Here is a 19,437-nt window from a genome sequence, read left to right on the forward strand (position 1 = left end):
AAAATATACGATATTTCACCTTTAAGTCTGATTGGACTTGAAAGCCATTTGCACTATCACAAGAAATTCCAACATTTACCAGTGACAGGAAAGGATATGCTTGCTGTTAGAGCCTTTAAATAAAACGTTAGTATTGGAAATTTCTGAAAGTTTGTTATAAAAATAGTGTATGTTTTGGGCTTCCCTGCTGGTGCAATAGCTAAGAATCCACCTGCCAATGTAGGGGTTATGGGTTCGAGCCCTGGTCCAGGTAGATACCACATGCGGCAGAGCTACTAAGCCCGTGCGCCACAGCTACTGAGCCCATGTGCCACAAGTAGTGAAGCCTATGTGCCTAGAGCCCATGCTTGGCAACAAGAGAAGCCACTGCAATGAGAAGCCTGTGCACTGCAACGAAGAGTAGCCCCTGCTCACTGCAACTAGAGAAAGCCCGCAAACAACAACAAAGACCCAACGCAGCCAAAAATAAATAAATAAAATTAAAAAAAAAAAGACACTTTCATCCACTCTCGTCTCTTAGGAAATTCCAAGGGGTTTTAGGAGCTCCATGCCAAGAAAAGTGGAAAACCAAACACATATTTCTCATTATAAATCACATCATACATGTCCACGGTAGACTAATCACTAGAGAAAGGAAATGAGTATTATCATGTATAGCTTAGAAGGAGGCTGGACACAGCCCGAGACAAAAGCTAGTCCTGACCAATGTAACCAGTCCGGCAGCTCCAGTAAACCCACTCCTGCCCATCTACTGAGAGGACTGACGTTATCTATGCCTTGAGGCATAACTGAGAAAAACTCTATGTAAGATGTTGGCAGCCAAAGGCATCCTAACTGAAACAGGCCAACAAGTCAACCAGTGGTTACAAAACACTGTGGTAAGTGCTAGAATATGGCCACACAGAGGGATCTAGGGAGAGGCTCCTAAATCGACCTAGGAGATCCTGAAAGAGGTTCCGTAGAAGGGGACCTTGAGCTCAGATTAAATAAGGAGATATGATCCTGGTACATAAAGTGAGAAACAGAATTTCAGATGGGAAACAGAATAGAACGTATATGGTACAGAAACTTGGATGAGCTTCAGATAATTCAGTATGGTAGGAGATGCTGGCTTGGTCTGTGTCACATGACCACCTTTGTGACCTTTGGGCTGGGGGGCTGCGATTAACATTCTGTGGAGTAAGGGGAACCTTTCTCAAAGGAAGTCATGGAAAGAAGCTATCCTGTTATCAGAAGTAAGAAAAGGATACTAGGAAGACCAAACAAAAAAGTCCAATAAAGTTAGCTAAATAATAATACACTGAATTAAAACCTAGGTCTACATATCTCCTGGGTGATACATCATCTGAGAAAAAGTAGAGAACCTTTTCTGTGGCAGACAGCTATCCATCCATCAAAACTTGCCCCACTCCCACTCTAGAAGGTCCACATCTCCTTCAGGGAGACCCCCTTCCACTGACAGCAACACCCATCTTAGAATGGGGAATGAGAAATTAGTTTCTATGACTTTGGGCCTTTGTATTTTGGGGACTATTGATTTTGTTAGCAAGTGTAGCCTAACTAAAATACTTACTGGGACACTTTAATGAAAATCTGGATTATCAATACAATTGTGACATGACTACCTTCTGAATTGGCTGTGAACTTGGATGGGTCAAAAGCTTTTAAAAGTAACGAACATTTCAAGATTTTTTTGGCAAGACAAAAAGAATATGATGTTATCACTGGGGTGGGGAGAAGGTAATGTGAGAACTCTGTACTGTTTTTGCAACTTCTTGTGAGTCTTAAACTATTCCAAGAAAAAAAGATATTAAAAAGTATTCAAAAAGGTAAAAAAATAAATAAATATTTTCAAATTTCCACCAGCAGCTTTGGATTCCCACAAGGGAAGGACCTCAGTTTCCCATTCTGTAAAATGAGAATTACAGCAGTGGTTTTCAAACCATAGGGTCACTGAGGGTGTTTCAAAAGCTCAGCAAATATCTGATTTGAATTTTATCTTTAACATATTAAAACTATTTGAAAACACACAGGCCAAAGCATTACATGCTAACTTTTAACACAATGGGGACCCCCGCAAGTTCACATGAACTGTCACATTAGCTCTTTGACATTCAGACTTTGGAACAAAGTGTCTTCTTTGCCATCTATGCATTATATTTGAACTTCTACTGAAACAATAATTACGCATTTTGTAACTACATTGTTCTGTTTTGTTGCAGATAGGTGTTAGGAGTTTGTTTCGTTTTGTTTTGTTTTGTTGCTTAAATTCAGAACTGTATCATAATTAGAGAAATGCAAGTTAAATTTACAACATAGCATTTTTTTTTTACCCACCAGATTGACAAAGATCAGAAACTTGATAACACTGTGTGAGTTAGGATGTAGGAAAGAGGTGTCCTAACAAGTTATTGATGGGAGTTCTAAGTGCCATTGGAAAGCATCAAAACTTTAAATGCACATACCCATTGACCTAGCAATTCTATTTTAGGAATGTATCCTACAGATATGCTCTCTTCTGTACAGGCATAGATACAGATATATATTCATTGCAGTTTTGTCTGTGGTAACAAAAAAACAAACTAAATGTTCATTAACAGGGAATGTTTAAGTAAATTTTAGTATATGTATATACACAATGGAAACCTGAACTCTTCCTAAAGCAATGAGGCAAATCTAGATCCACTTGTAAGCAATATTTTCCAAAATACATTGTTATGCAAAAAAGAAAAGCAGGCCGTAGAGTGTTGTTTGCATTACGGTATTATTTGGAAGAAAAAGAAATGGATGGATATACAGATACCTTTCTGAAGAACACCCCAGAAACTGGTAATAGTGACTATTTCCTGGAAAGGAAACTGGGGGGCTGTGAGAGGTTGAAGGGGTGCCCACTTCTCAAGGTATACCTTTTTATACTGTTTGAGTGTTTTCATGTTAAGATATTAACTATATAAAAGAGTGAAAAAGTCGAGCATGTGTATGCTTGCTCGTATGAAATTATCTAAGTGAATATACTATTAAAACACAGGTGTGCCACCCTCAGTTAGATGCCAGGCAAGACTCAAAGCCAGCTCTCATCAAAATAATTGGTTGTATAATCACCACTTAATGCCTGACAGGTTGAGTCTTGATTATATCCTATTACAGTAGGTTTTAGCACTTATTTAACTTTCAAGTGTTTCTTTATTGACCTTCATGTTTATGTAAGGACTGCACACAGTTGTTAAATATTGTTAGTGAATCAATTTTGGAATATAAAAAATTTTCCCCTGGTCTGCTCCAAGATTTCAGATCAGGTTTCAGTGAAAAGGTCAGGAGGGGCTTGCTAGTGTCATCCACGATGTGTCTCCATGCTACGTGCCTGGAGCCCACGCCCCAAGATTCTATTCCAATGCATCTGGGTGGTGCCTGAGCTTGTGTGTTCTCAGCAAGTTCCCCTGGAGACTCTAAGGCACTCTCCAGTTAAGAATCACCTGCCGTGTCCAGAAAAGCAAGAAGAAAATTATAAGCCCCACAAACCTTAATCCAAACCTTAAACCAGAGCCCAACCAGAAAGAGAAAGCAACTCTGAGGATTTAAGTAAAGTTGATGTCAGGAATTGATTCACAGGTGATGAAAGGGCTGAAAGGCCAAATGGGAATGGTTAGGCAACCAGAGATTAGTAACGGCTGGAAGTCACTACTCCTGCTCCCCAGGGAGAAGGCTGGGGACCAAGGGAGGAGGACATATTTTCAGACACCAGGAACCAGTCACCTGCCAGGAGCTGAGGCCACAGTGGGCCCTTCTGGGATCTGGGGCCATAGCAGAGACACAGCCACTGCCACCCAGATAGGGAGAGTGGGGGAGAAATACTCTGGTTTCTCCCTTCCACCCATTAGGCAAACCCAACAGGAAGCTAGAAGCCCCAGGAACCTGGAAATTACAGGGGTCAGCTCCCCTGACATGCAGAGCTGAGCGGAGTGGCAAGGAACGGATCAAAGGGCAACAGACTCAGGGCCAGCTCACCAGCCTCGGTTAAATTTACAGGTGAAACTTTAGGCCAAAATTTTCTGTAGCACTTTTGAGGAAACTGAGTGGAGAGGTTGCTGACACAAGTACTTCTGAAAAATGCAAAGCTAGCCATTCTCGTTAGCCTTTGTCTGGGAAAATAAAGGAGACTAAAAAGGTATTTGCATACCAGTTACCACACAACTTAAATGGAATCTATAATTTTTCTAGATTCTGTCATTGTACCACACTTTTGTCTCTATGTTTACTGAAAAGGGAAAAATGCTCTTCTGTAATAGTCAAAGGTTTGCTTTAATAGTTATTTTCCAAAGTAACCGTGATACTAATCACCCACCCATCCATCACTTTTTAGATACCAGGCACTGTTATAGACGCTGGTGTACAACAAGGAAGAAAATAAAAGTTTCTGCCTCAAGAACTTAAATTTTAGTCTATTGTGCATGGTTGCCATAGGAAACTAAATTTGTTAAAATGTCTACTATCAAAAAAATTTTTGATCACTTGAAATTACAAATGATTTTGTTAAGAGAAGGATATCTTTGCTCACAAAACTTATGACAATTAACCTAGTGACTATGGCCTCATTATTCTTGTTATGATTAATATTACCGGAATTTTTAAAATATTGTGTATTTTCTTAGTAATTGAAGAAAGTATCTGGAAATCTCCTGCCAGGAATCATTTAATGAAGGATATAATTCTAATTGATTGACTTTGAAGCATATGCAAATCTCTGTTCTTCTACAGTTTCTGATACTTGCCCTCAAGGATTCTTAACTGAGCTGGTCCTTTATTGGCCTTTTGACTGGAGGAAATTTATTTAACCTTTAAGAGGCTCAGTTTCTACATCTATAAACTAGTACGATAGTGTCTATCTCTGTGTTGTTCTGAGGATTACATGACATAGCACAGGTAATACCGGTAATTCCTTGGTAGAGATTTTTAGTCAAAAGGAATATTTAAACCATAGGGGGGGTAAACCCCTTTTTCTATCAGAAACATGTTGGAAATTTTGTATAAATACATTTTATTTGAATGTAAAAATTCAAATACATGCAGCACAAGGGCAATGATCTAGGGGAACTGATACTCAGTCTTGATATCAAGAAGTAATAAGGAGTGGAGACTGGGGTAAACTGGAGAAGTCAGGCTTCATCCAAAGGAGCGGCTTCTCAGACCTAGCCAAGCGCTACCATGTGATATTCCAAGCCCAGATTGGAGTGCCCACTGAGGCAAAGAGATTTTTATTTTTAATCCCACGTTCATTAGGATTTATTGAATGTAAGGGGCAAGGGAAAACAGGTAATAAACAAGTAAATTGTCATCTATCTCTATAGACAGATATACAGATAGACTGATGGATTGATAGATAAATACAGATAGATATTCCAGATATACAACGTTAGATGTGATAAATTCTAAGATAAAGCAGACCGGAAGGAAACAGGGAGCCACTGGGTGGTGGAGGAGGGACTGCAGGATTAGAATGGGCTAGCCAAGGAGGGCCTCTCTAAGGATGGGAATTTGAAATCAGGACCTGAAGGGGTTATGGAAGGTGGCAGGTGGATATAGAGGGAACGGTAAGCACAAAAGCCTTGAGGCTGGAGAGCGCTTGGGGCTGCGCCTGAGGGAAGGAGAGAGTAGTAAAGAGATGAAGTCAGGCAACCGGTCAGATCAGGGAAAGCAGCGTCCACTAATAGCAGGAACTTCACCTTATAACTTAGAAATGCTCATCCTCGGGCCTCACCCTAGGCGCACTGAGTCAGAAACTCTGGGGTGGGCCCAGCAGTCTCCGTCCTAACAAGCTCTCCAGGTGACAGTGATGCACAAAAAAGTTGGCAGACCCCCGGAGCAGGGGGCTTACAGCGATTGATCCCAGTTGTTACTCAGGCACGTGATCACGGTCCTCTTTATTTCATTAGCTGGGCAGGGGACCCGCCCAGCGCTCTGCTGATTTGCCGGGCGCTGACGCTCAGCCGGGGTTCACCCCAAGCCCGCGGCGCCCCGCGCACCCACCCAACTGCAGCCCGACTCGGTCCTCTCTGCAAACCACCCGGGCGACCCGGGGGCGACACGGCTGCCCGGCCACAGTGGGGACCAGACGCCCAGGGCTGCAGGTGCAAAGGCGCCAGAGCCGGGGAGGCCAAACGCGCCGGCCCAGACCGCAGGGGTGTGAGCGGGGCGCCGGCTGCCGCAGCCCGGGGTGCGCATCCCTCTCCGCCCGTGGTCGCCCAACCCGCGGAGACGCGTGTGCGCCATCCGGCTCCCGGGGGAATACGCGGGTGCAGGGCCTCGCGGCCCGGGCATCGGGATTGGCCCGCTGCTTCCCCCGGGAGCCGCTGATGCAAAGGCAGGTTGGGGCGGCCGAGCCCGGCCAGCGCCCTCTAGGCAGCGGAAGTGGAGCTTGCTTTACATCCGTCCTCCCCGCCTCGCAGAGTTGGGAGAAGGAATGCTGGGGGGTGTGGAAAAATAAAAGGAAAAGTCCTTGCACCATGTAGACCCGCGCCCCCCTACCCTGGCACCCCGGCCGGCCGGGAACCTCCCAGTCTGCGGCCATGAACGCGAGCAGCGAGGGCGACAGCTTCCCGGGCTCGGTGCAAAGTAAGTGCTTTTCCGGGCGCAGCGCGCGCTCCGGGGCCCAGTGCGCGCTCCGGGGCCCGGGCCCAAGCACGTCTGCGACGCAGCTAGCAGGCCCGGGGCCCCGAAATCAGGGTGACGGCCCGGAACCGGCGTCTCGGGGACCGCGGCGGGCGCGCCGTGCGGGAGGCGCCGGAGAGGGCTGGGGGGGGCCCCCAAGCTGGCGTGAGGGGGGCCGCTCTCCAGCCTCCGGAGATCACTTGGAAGGGAATGGTGGGGGAGGGCATGCCGTTCAGACAGTCGTCACCCCCTTGGGGCATTCCCCGCCCCCCGGCGGAGTTTGGAGGTAGATTTGGGGTAACCGCGGCAACGCTGATGGGGAAACTTCTATCTCGGCGGCCCCAAATTCTGGAAGTCTGAGGCTCGGGGACTTTCACGAGGTCTGCCGGCTTACTGCAAAGCCTTTTCCACATTGAAGGTGGAGATCTGAATGGGGAACGGGGCCGCGGTCGTTTTGAGTTTGGGGTTCATTTTAATTTTCTTGTTGAGGACAGCCTTTTTCAAGCCCATGGTTTCGCCCGGAGCATTGTTTCCCAAAGTGTGGACCAGGGACTGAGAGCAAACCAGCCACCTGGGAGCTCGAGCGCTTATTGAAAAAAAAAGAAAGAAAGAAAAAAGCTCTCTGCGCCCCACCCATCAGGTGGAGGGGTGGGCTTGAGGGGAGGAGGGCGGCCTTATCCTGGGCGATTCTGATGCACATAAAGTTTGAGAACCCCTGGCACCTAGTAAGCGCTTAGCTTGTTAGCTGTTACTGTTTACAATTTTGGAGACATTGTTTCCCAAACTTGGCTGTGTATTCCATGCATAACTTGTGAAAAGTGCAGATTTCCCTAAACCTCAGCCCGCATTCAGCCCACCACCATTGTGACTCAGTATCTCCGAAGTGGGGCTCACACGTGGCCATATTTAAACAGCGCCCCCCGCCCTGCCCCCTTATTCTGATGCGGAGACAGGTTTGGAGAACTTTGCAAAGATAAAGGAATTCTTTTTGTTGGTGATACGCACAAATTGTGCCCATTGTTTGTTACTGGGTCTCAATTAATACAGATTTTCAGAGGGGATACTTTCAAACTCAAATAGGGCACCTCAGTAATAACCCCACCAGGTGACATGCTGGGGGAGGGGATCCCTGTGCTGGCCTTTTACAAACACCATCTCATTTAATCCTCATAACCATCAACCATCGTATGAAGCAGAAACTTCTCCCCATTTCTTCCTGGGTATCAGTCCTATTTGATCATTAAGGAATCCTCAGCGATGCAACCACTACATCTCTTGGTTCCTTGTCTTCCTCTCAGCTTGGGCACCTTAGTAGCTACAGGAAGGCAGTGTTCCAGAGGAGAAGAAAAGTGTCCATTCCTTCCATCCATTCCTTTCGTTGTTTGCAAGATGGCTTATAAAACATTACCATGGGGCTTCCCTGGTGGCGCAGTGGTTAAGAATCTGCCTGCCAGTGCAGGGGACACGGGTTCGAGCCCTGGTCTGGGAAGATCCCACATGCCGCGGAGCAACTAAGCCCGTGAGCCACAACTACTGAGCCTGCGCGTCTGGAGCCTGTGCTCCGCAACAAGAGAGGCCGCGACCGTGAGAGGGCCCCGCTCACCACAGCTGGAGAAAGCCCTCGCACAGAAACGAAGACCCAACACAGTCAAAAATAAAAAAAAAACAAAAAACATTACCATGCTCAGCCCAGAGGATCTCTTCATAGCAAGTCAACCAAATTGTATTTCTGCACAGAGATGTCTTGTCTTGGTTGGAAGGGGGAAATTGGACGTAAAGCAAATATTTTATAAATTTTCCAAAAGGATTGTGATGCATGGATGCCAACCTTACGTGTACAAAGGCAGTTCTCGTACTGTTTAGACTGGGGAAAATTGGGAATAATACACAAACCTTATAGCCACTGAGAAATCATGAGGCTTGGAAAACATGGAATAATGTGTTGTCATTAAATAATTATTATTATTATTATTATTATTTTTTTTTTAGCTGCGTTTTATAGCTACTTTATTTTTATTTATTTATTTATTTTTGGCTGTGTTGGGTCTTCGGTTCGTGCGAGGGCTTTCTCCAGTTGCGGCAAGCGGGGGCCACTCCTCATCGCGGTGCGGGGACCGCTCTTCATCGCGGTGCGCGGGCCCCTCACCACCGCGGCCCCTCCCGTTGCGGGGCACAGGCTCCAGACGCGCAGGCTCATCAGTTGTGGCTCACGGGCCCAGTTGCTCCGCGGCATGTGGGATCTTCCCAGACCAGGGCTCGAACCCGTGTCCCCTGCATTGGCAGGCAGATTCTCAAACACTGTGGCACCAGGGAAGCCCTAAATAATTATTTTATAGAGATTTTAGTGACATAGCACAGTGGTTGTGCGATAGCATGTGGGAAAAAGATTAATTTACAATGCACTAGGATCTTAAACAATGTTTAACTGAAAATGAATGGAAGAAAATATTTTGTAATGTTCAAGGTACGCATGGGTGGAAAGATTGTGAGTGATTGCCCTCCTTGCTTCTTCTCTTCCAAATTTTCTGTTATAAACATGAGTTTCCTTGTAATAAGGCAAAGAAATTTTTAAAAATAAAAATTAAGGTAGTCATATTAGTTAGAGAATTATTAATTGTATTTCTTTATTTAACAAACATTTATATAGCACTTTCTAATATAGTGCCAGGACTGTGGTAAGTGCTTTGCAAATGTTAATACAGTATTAACTCTTTGTATTATTACTATTGTGAAATAACGCCTCTGTCAGTTAGGAATGAATTTTGGTTACAAGTAACAAAACTGAACTATACTGGCCTAATGAGAAGTCTAGAATTGGTTGATTCCAGGGTTGATTCAGGGGATCAGTGAAGTAAGCTTTTGTAGAGATCTTAGCATTTATCTCATGGTTACAGTATGGCTGCAGAAGGTCCTGGCATCACATCTGCATTCAAGGCCAGAAGAAGAGGTGGACAGTGTTAACCATGTCAGATCCGTTTTTATCACGAAAGCCACACTTTTCCCAGAAGCTCCTCCAGCACTGTGCTGGAGGGTTTCCCAAGTATGTAGTGGACCAAGATTATTTAGACTAGTGGTTCTCATAATGGGGTAAGGGGTTGGAATAGTGGGGGCATTAGTTTTCATAATGACTGGGAAGTACAACTACCTTTTAGTTGGGATAGGAGATGGCTGCTGGTCCTTTGACCTGTAGGGTAGCCCTGCACATTGGAGAACCTTCTCACATAAAATACCACTAGTGCCCCGTAGGCAATGATCAGGAGCATCGCTTGGGTCTGGGTACATTGCTGCTAGGGCAGAACTGGGATTCTGTTTGCAAGAAGAGGGGAGTGGAACAGATATTGGGCCAGCAACTAGCTTTGTCTGCCACCATGCCCTTTTTTCTTACCATGAATCTGGTTTGTGTTGTAATTTCAAGCTGTTTGGAATTAATCTGTGACTTCCCCTATGTCCCATGGAGTTCCAGGTGGCACAACAGTGCTGGTTGAGCTGACTCCCGACATCCACATCTGCGGCATCTGCAAGCAGCAGTTTAACAACCTGGACGCCTTTGTAGCTCACAAGCAGAGCGGCTGCCAGCTGACCGGCACATCTGGGGCGGCGCCCAGCACGGTACAGTTTGTATCAGAGGAGACAGTGCCTGCCACCCAGACTCAGACCACCACACGAACCATCACCTCGGAGACCCAGACGATCACAGGTATGGCTGGGGGATGGGGGAGTCACTTAGAGTTGGCCTGGCTATGTCCCAAACGCCTCCACAGAACTTGTTAAAAATATAGATACTCAGGGCCAAGCCCCTAGGGTTGCTAATTCATTATTTTTAACAAGCTCCACTGGGAAGCCAGCTGCCCAGCCAGGTTTGGGAACCGCTAGGTTAAAACATTAAGTGGTAGCAGTTATAAATTGTTGTCATGTGGTAAACAAAACAAACAGACAAAAACCAGGTTTGTAAAACAAAAACCTATATACTACGAAAAAAATACTCGCAGGAAATGGTAAAAAGGAAAAGGTGGTAATTTGGGGTGGTGGGAATATGTGTGTGATTCCTGAATTTGCATTATTTGTCTAAAGGGACAAAAAAAAAAAATGTTTAAATGTTTTTTTTTTAGTTTTTAAATCTATAAACAGGCGTTGATGCCTCCCCTCCCTTGTGCTACCAAGCAGGAAAACAGAAAAGTTCATCCTGGTTCTTGGTTGTGTCCAAAATAAATTGCAAATGGATCTAAAATTTAAATGTGCAGCATGAAACTGCAAAAGTTCTAGAGTAAAAATTATACACACACAGAGACCCAAACACTTAAACACACACACACACGTGCACCTATACTTATACCTACTTATACCTAGTAATGTTAATGAGAGAAGTAAGCTGTGCATAAGGCATTAGGGAATGGTGAGGACTGTGGTAAAGTAGAGAAAGCTGCTCTTTGGATCCAGTCAGATATTTGGGTTTTTCTGAGAAACTGAAAAATGTAAAATTTCCAAAATTTTAAAACTTTGTTGGCCAAACAGAATACATCTGTGAGCCTGACTGAGCACACCAACAGCTTCTGGCTTGTTCTCAGTGTCTTGCAAGCAGTTAATCTGGAGCTGAGGTGTGGAGAACATCTGAAGTGGGGGTACCAACTTTCGCCCTATCAGTTGTACATTGGTGTGGTGTCTGAATTTTTCAGCAACAAGCAAAGTTTTGTGGTTGTTTCCTTAATGCCTCCAAAATAATGTTTCTGCTGAATTCCTTAAGCATTGAAATATAATTGATCACCTCACAAACTTTAATAAGATTACCTTGAGGTCTTCCCACTTTCTCCCGAATTTATTTTAATTCTCATTTTAAAGGAAGTCACCAAGAAAATGTTAAAACTGAAAACCACCTTAGAGATGAGCCTGGTACAACCTTCTCCTTTTACAGCTGGACAAAGTAATGCTGCAAGTGGGGATGAGACATGGCCAAGGTCCCACCACAGGTTCAAGACGGTCCTGGGACTTAAGTGCTTTGGCCCTTAGCCTCGTGGTCTTCTCCCTGAAGACTTCGTGTTGGGTTCCCTGTCCTCAAACACAAACACCCAGTAACCCCACACACTGGGTGTGAAGCCTGGGACACAAGGCCCCAGCGTGAGGAGACCTCAAGGCCTACACTTTATTTGTGGCCATTGCATCTTTCTGGGTTCCGAGCCTTCGCTTATGCTGTTCCCTCTGCCTAAAATACCTTTCCTGCCTGGCTGACACCAACTCAACCTCAGAACTTTAAGGTTCGTGACAGACTGCACACAGAGGATCTGGCTTCATCTCAGGACATTCCCCTCCCCTCTGAATTGCAATAGCCTTGATGATGTCCTTTCTGTTTTCCAAATGTGCCACATTTCCTCAAGCCTGGGAGCCTTTGTAGGTGTTGTTCCCTCTGCCTGAAACTGACTCAATTCTTATGCGTGTGTCAGAGCTGGGCTTAAAGGCATTTCGTCAAAGAGCCCCTCTTTGACAACACACATGCACGTGCACGGTTCTCCCAGACCAGGTCAAGTCCCAGTACTTAAATGATTATTTGCAGAACAAACTTCAAGGTCTGTCCCATCGCTGAACCTTAAGCACCATGAAGTCAGGAGCTGCACCCCTCGTGTTCACTGTGGATCCCCGGCACCTTATTCTAGGCACTTATTCTTTGTGGAGTGAATGCACAGTTGCCCAAATCTCACATCCATCAGTGAAGCTGACCCCACACCAAATAACTGCCCCTTCTTTTGTCCTAGTTCTTTGCTCAGAGATGTTCACCCTCCTCTTAGCATTTCCACTACCCTGCCGTCATTCTCTCTGGCCATGCCTCAGTTTTGCCAACTGCCCTCTACGCTCAGGCCAGGCCTGGAGCCCTCTTTGTGCCCAGCTCATGGTGGTACCTACTGCACAGAGCTGACAGGAGCTCCAAGCTCCAGAGACGGACTGCTGGACATTTATCCCAGTCTGCCGTCCTGGCCTGTGGACAAGTCGTTTACTCTGCTTAATATTCCTCATCTGTAGAAACGGGTTATAATGGTACTTAATACTATTAGGTAGTAGAATTACGTTCCTAATACCTAATATCACTGGGTTATTGTGAGGACTCTGCAATAATCCACATAAAGGACCTGGGACAGTCATCTCAATAAACGACCGCTTTTATTAATGCAGAGATGAATGCGTGGGGTGAGGTTTGCAGGATGCCGAGTCTGCCTGACCAGGATTTGCAGGATGCCGAGTCTCTGCCTGATCCAGCTGCTCTCCCTGATTGCGCCTGCATTTCTGCCACAAAACACGCAGAATCTTGCTTTTTTTCCCTTTCTTTAACACTATTTAGTTTGGTTTTCTGGGCCCAACTTCCCCCAGGTTTGGGCTTCAATGTTGCACTAGCTGCAGTTTCCAGACCTACCTGTGGACCAGGATCCCCGGGGAGCTTGTTAAAGATACTGGTGCCTGGGCTGCACCTCTGAACCCAAATCGCTGAGGCTTAGGCATCTGCATTTTTAACAAGCTCCTGGGGGATTCTGGGCCTCGACCCAGTTGGAGAGTCGCTCACTGCCCGAAGCCACAGTCTGACCCCTCACCCTGGCAGATTCCTCCAGATACCCACACCCAGATATTGTCCAGGGCAGTTTGTCCCTCTTCAGTCCTTGATTAAACCAAACCCTTCCTCACTCAGCTCATATGTCTTGTCTCAGCCCAATAATAGTTGGATGTAAAGTAAAATTTATTCTCTGTCTGCTAGCTTTGAAAGCTGCCTACTGTTTGGCAGTTAATTTAAGAACTTCTCTATAAAAGCAGTAAAATTAGATATTGATGCTGGCAAAAAAAAAAAAAAATTAGCATCCTACATGCATTTTCTAAGTTCACGGCTTAAAATCATGGGGCTTTGGAGTCAAGTCCCCAAGTTTGAGTCTTGGCTGCACAGGGCCTTAAGAGCTGTGTGACCGATGCAAATTATAATAGCTCTTGGTGTCTCATTTTTGAAGTGGGGACAAGAATAAATAGAAAGGCCACAGACTTTGGTAGTGAAGAGTCTAAGGTCCTGAGCCAGACTGCCTGGGTTCAAATCCCAGCTACATCACTTGCTAACCAAGTCAACCTTGGGCGGGTGACTTAGGGTTTCAGTGTCTTCGTTTCCCCAGCTGTAAAATGGAAGTAATGATGGTTCTCACCTCAGAGGGTCCCAGCCAGGCTGCCATGGGCACCTACATGGAAGACACTTAGAGCTGTCAGGGTTTAGCTCTCATTACTTACTGAATCAGGGGCTGTGAAAATTAAATGAAACAGCACACGGAAAATTTTGCACAGGGCCTGGCTCATGGCAGGCCCCCAGCCAATATGAGTTGAATTATCACTGGACCTAGAATGATCTTTCCCGCCTCTTCTGCTTAATTCCCACTTTCTTAGGTCCCAGGTTAAAAGTCACCTTCACCTAGAAGCTAGCTATGATTTCTCCCTCCCCCCCAACCCCACCCCCCTAAGGTTAGGTTCTTCACTGCTTCCTCACCTAGCATGTATCACAGTTGCAATTGATTTGTTATTTCGTAACAAGCAGTCTTTAGCCAGAAAAGTGAATTCAGATGCCCCTGGGGATCAGGCAGTGGCAGCAAATGCAACCGCAGATCCACTGTGATGGAGAGTGGGCGGGGCTTTGGACAATAAGGAGAGGAGGAGGAAAGCAGCCCCTGAGAGCCAGGAAGCAGCATCAGCTGGGCCTTGGTGTTGCTGGGAGCTGGGCTGACTCGCTGGTGGGCCGTGCTGTTCTCCTGTTGATCGCAAACAGGTTCACAGAACGTCTGCGTGAGACGGGGCCACTCTGACTGTGGTGGGACAGGATGAAAACAAAACCCCTCTGTCATCATACCTGAGCCACAGAATATCAGACATCCCCTCCTCCCCCACCAATCTGAGTGACACTGCTGCTTTACCTATTACAGCTTTAGCCTTCTCTGCTTCTCGGTAATAGTTGCTGAGATATCAAATCGTAGACTTGTCCCCACTTCCTGACAGCCTCCAATGCAGGCTTCCTTGAACTGTCCCCCCAGAATCATCTAACATGAGCCCCAAACCTCTAATACTCTTTAAGTCCTTTCTAGCACCCTCTTACTGAGACCCTCCACGGCTCCCGTGGTATGAGGTTTCCTTCATTATAATGACTAATCAGCCTATCCAACTACAGGTGTGTCTCTGGTGGTCTTTGGCCAGAGGTCATTGACCTAGGGAAGACCCAGCCCACCTAGTTGATTTTGAAAGCCTGAAAAAAAAATTCTGAAGGCTCAGTTTGGCCTGTGGGCCCCCAACTAGTAGTTTAATATCTAGTTTACTAGACTGTAAATCTCCCTGGAGCAGGAACTAATCAGTCTTGTTTTCCTGCCACCCAGCACCAGGCCTGGCACATCCTAGGCACTCAATAAAAGAGTTACCAAGTGAATGCAAGAAAGGGCAGCTGTAAGGATTAACTTCATTAATGTGCATGAAGTTCATGGCGTGGCGTCTGCCCCATCATCAGGGCCCAGTGAGGGCAGCTCTGGGACTGTCGTGTGTGCCAGATGCTGGAGCCGAGATAATGGAGGTGCTTCCCTTGGAGAATTCCAAGCTCATCAGGGAGGGGAGGAGAATTTAGCTGTAAGACATACAAACCCAGCCATCTGTGACAAGTACAGCCTTGTGTAGAGAGTTCATGCAGTAGATTGGTCCCAACGGGGAAAGCCAAGGGAAGAAATGATGAGTGAGATCAAATGTATAATAGGCCTTGAAAATCTCACCTGCCTTGGGGAGGAAGATGGGGGGCGGAGGGCGGGGAGCATTTCCTCCTGGTGGTCTGGGGGTGGAGAAGCTGATCTTGCTTCTGAAGGCAAGATGTGATAACAGTGGCAGGAGATGACACAGGGCGTATGGGGCAGAAGCCCTGCTTTGATCTGGCCTTTAGCGTGAAGGAGCTGGGGAGCCACTGAAGGTTGCCGAGCGTGTGAGTAATTTAGTAAGACAAACGATGTGATGATTTGCGGGGAGAATCTGGCAATAATAATGATAGCTAATTCTCATGTACTGCTCATTATGTGCCATGTACTTTTTAAGTACTCTATATGAAATAGTTTTTCATGACTTAAATTGTTACGAATTTAAATTTAACATTTCATTTTAAAAATTAAATTTTCACAACATAAATTAGGTACTAAGAATTATTATCCCCATTTTACCCATAATGAACTAAAGCACAGAGGAATTAAATAACTTGACCAAGGTGACAGAGCCAGAAAGGGGCAGAACGGGGCCTGAAAGCCAGGCTACCTGGCCGAGGAATCTATGCACTTGACTGCACCACCTCACCCCTTAGTAAAGTCCTCACTGCAGTGTTTCTCCAAAGAACCACATGGAGTTTTGGTGAAAAATGCAGACACCCAGCCCCCTCCCTTAAGTATACCATCTGGGTGGGTCTGAGCAGGGTCCTGGGAATCTGGACCAGCCAGTGAGGGCTTGGGTCAGTTCAGATGCTTTCAGTTGCTCTTAACAGCACTAAACTACAAGAGGGCTGGATTGTAAAACATTCCTTATCTCAGGACAAGAACGGCAGGGCAGACCCGGGGTCTTTGCATCTTCTTGCTGTCCTCGGCAGTAGTCCTCCTCATGGCCACAAGGTGGCCGCTGCTGCTGCTTTCAGCCTCAAGTCTTCACTCGGCCCTGCCCATGGATGGGGAAAGGGGCGGCTTCGCTTTACCGGAGAGGAAATGCTTCTCCAGAAATTCTAGATCCCATTGGCTAAGATGCCCCGTTCCACTGTCTTGGAAGAAGCCAGGCCAGCAAGGGACAAGGAGGAGGGGCTTAGCAGTGGAATCCAATCCCAAGGCCCCTCTGGACAGCCACACTCCTGCCACTACCCTGTTAGAATAGTCTAGAGCAGGAGTTCTCAAAGCTGGTATGCAGAAGAATTACATGGAAACCTTGTTAAAAATCAGCTATAAATATACCCAGACTCTACCTAGATCTCGGCATCAGAATCTTTGGTACATGGTCAATTTTGAGAACCACTGGACCAGGAGAAAGGCAAGAAAGGATGGAAATCTTTCAGTGGCAGTGTCAGGCACATAGTTGCTTCTTTTTTCAGAATGAAAGTCCACGCCAAGCCGCATATCTTCGCCCCAATTCCTAATTCCAGGACGGGGGACAGATGGGCTGATGTGCTGGGGCAGGTGTGGACCACATTCGGGAAAACCCTTTGGAAGAGCATGAGAAGACTTTTCCTTCAGAGACAGGTGGATTTTTCTCCCAGGAGGTGAATTCTGAGTTTGCATTTGAATCAAGACCCCTGAGTGTGAGTCCTAAGCATGGCCTATATTGGAAGAAACAGGAACAAACAAACGATAGATTTGACGATATGACAATGAAGCAATTTCCTTAATCTGTAAAGATTGGGACTTCCCTGGTGACGCAGTGGATAAGAATCCGCCTGCCAATGCAGGGGACACGGGTTTGATCCCTGGTCCAGGAAGATCCCACATGCCGCGGAGCAACTAAGCCCGGGTGCCAAAACTACTGAGCCTGTGCTCTAGAGTCCGCGAGCCACAACTACTGAGCCTGCACACCACAACTACTGAGCCTGCCCTCCAGAGCCCACATGCTGCAACTACTGAGCCCACGAGCTACAACTACTGAAGCCCGCATACCTAGAGCCTGTGCTCTGCAACAAGAGAAGCCACCACAATGAGAAGCCCGCACACCGCAACGAAGAGTAGCCCCCGCTCGCCGCAACTAGAGAAAGCCTGTGCGCAGCAATGAAAACCCAACGCAGCCATAAATAAATAAATAAATAAATAAATAAATCTGTAAAGATCATTTACAAGTCAATGAGAAAAACATAAAAATTCAATAGAAAAAAAAGCTAATAGCATGAATAGGCAGTTCATAAAGAAAGTATATGAATGAATAAAATATAGTGAAAAAGAGATTCATCACCAATTATTAATGAAACGCAAATTAAACTAAAATGATCTCATTTTGTCCTGTCAAATAGTCTGTGTGATAGCCAAGGTGAAGGGGAGAATGTACATTGATTTAGATTTTCTGGAAGGATCTCATAATTATGAATCACCAAGCAATAAAATGACCATTGCATTTTGACCCGGTTCTTCAGCTTACAGGAAGGTATCCAGAGAAACTAGAGATAAGTTAAAATTTTTGGATAGGTATTATTTATAAAGGTAAACACCTAGAAACCAACTCATTGTCCAAAAGGGGGGAATGGTCAATTTAACTGTGACAACCAACATGGTGGCATATTATGTAGCCATAAGAAATTGTGTTTTGGATGAATGATAACGTGGCAGAATGCTTTCACGTAGCAAAATTGTTTAATAAAATTGCTTAATTGTTTAATAAAAAAGAAAAGAATACAAAACAATTTAAGCCATGACCCCAGTTTTATACTTTTAAAATCTGTTTACAAAGGCTACGTTAGCCATTTGGTCCATCATTAATTCAACCAGTGTTCTCTGAGCCCCTGCACTGCCAGCGTCTGTGTGAGGTTCTGGGAAACAGTGATGGAGAGAAACAGGTGTTGTCCCCACCTGGCTCATCCAACCAAAGGAGGAGAGGATGGTCATTAAATACTTTCCCAAATAACTATTTAATTACAGTAGAGATAAGTACTTTGGGGGAAAAGTTCGGTATTTAATGAGCATATCATGCAAGGGGGTATACTGCTGTATGGGGACAGAACTGGGCAGGTTTTCTTCTCTACGCTTTTCTGTCCTCCCTAGATTTTCTACAGTTGGTGTTTACTTTTGTTTTGAAAAAATAATACATTTTTAATTTTAAAAAATAGAAAAGGATTTAAAAAATGGAGTTTTTAAGTCGAAGAAGAGAAGGGAGAAGCAAAGTGGCTTGGGAGACGTGAAATCTTCAGCTATTTGAAGAACAGTTTTGTGGGAGGAGCTACAGTTGGCCCATGTGAGCCCAGCGGGTCTAAGACACCAGTGGGTCCTAACCACAGAGAGAGATTTTGGTTCCATGTGACATTCTTACTTTTTAAGCAACAACATAAGTGAATAACTGAACACCCAAGGTGCTCCTGCTACAGACCGGGACTGCATATAACAAACCGTGCGTTTCAGATGCGCACCTGGGCACACGGGCAAGCCAGGGAGAGCCCCGGCGGCAAAAACAAAACCAAAGGCAGGCGTGAGGCTGTGAGCTGCTGGGGGTTGTTGGGGGAGGGCTTGGGGGGGGGGGGCTGATCTCACTAAGCACTGGACTTGATTATAAGAGCCGTTGAGAACATTCTCCCCTGGGGATAGGTCACGCCTCCGCTGGAAGCAGTTCCCCCCTCAGCAGATCTGGGTGCTTGGGGTTGCCCCTGCTGCCTTCACTTCTGCTGGACACTCAGATTCCCCAAGGCCACTGCCACTATTTATGCCAAGTCTGAAGACAGACAAGGGACCCCCCCCCAAATGATCCCTGCATTTGGGTGCCTGACTCCCTATGCTTCCTGCCGCCTCCCCCAAGACACCAAAAGCACAGGCAACGAAGGCAAAAATGGACACCTGGGACTGCATCGAACTTCTGTGCATCTAAGGAAACAACCAGCAGAATGTAAAGGCAACCTACTGGATGGGAGAAAATATTTGCAAACCATGTATCTGAGAAGGGGTTACTATCCAGAATACTCTCGTGTTTCCCCTTTGCTGTGACTCACCACGAAAGGGATGCTAAGGCTTACGGTGGAGGGGCAGGTGGACAGTTAGGGGACGAAGCCCCATCAGTCTCCCTGGAGGGCGAGAATCCCAGGCTCAGGATCATTCAGGA

The 19,437-nt window shown here is 45.9% G+C and overlaps 1 protein-coding gene across 4 annotated transcripts in view; it reads left to right on the forward strand.

Moving 5' to 3' along the window:
• Positions 1 to 6,402: 6,402 nt before the first annotated feature.
• The window catches only part of ZFP64 (ZFP64 zinc finger protein), a 78,220-nt gene continuing 65,185 nt past the window's right edge, over positions 6,403 to 19,437 (forward strand). For 2 of the 4 annotated variants that reach the window (XM_036826684.1, XM_036826681.1), the window contains exons 1-2: positions 6,412 to 6,609; positions 10,109 to 10,342. In XM_036826684.1, coding sequence (XP_036682579.1) covers positions 6,564 to 6,609; positions 10,109 to 10,342 — 280 coding nt within the window. In that variant the 5' untranslated portion in view covers positions 6,412 to 6,563. Of the gene's footprint in view, positions 6,610 to 10,102; positions 10,343 to 19,437 lie in introns of all 4 variants that reach the window. The other 2 variants (XM_036826680.1, XM_036826682.1) reach the window with 2 other exon arrangements.

Source organism: Balaenoptera musculus, chromosome 15, assembly GCF_009873245.2.
Source record: "Balaenoptera musculus isolate JJ_BM4_2016_0621 chromosome 15, mBalMus1.pri.v3, whole genome shotgun sequence".
Lineage (NCBI taxonomy): Eukaryota > Metazoa > Chordata > Mammalia > Artiodactyla > Balaenopteridae > Balaenoptera > Balaenoptera musculus.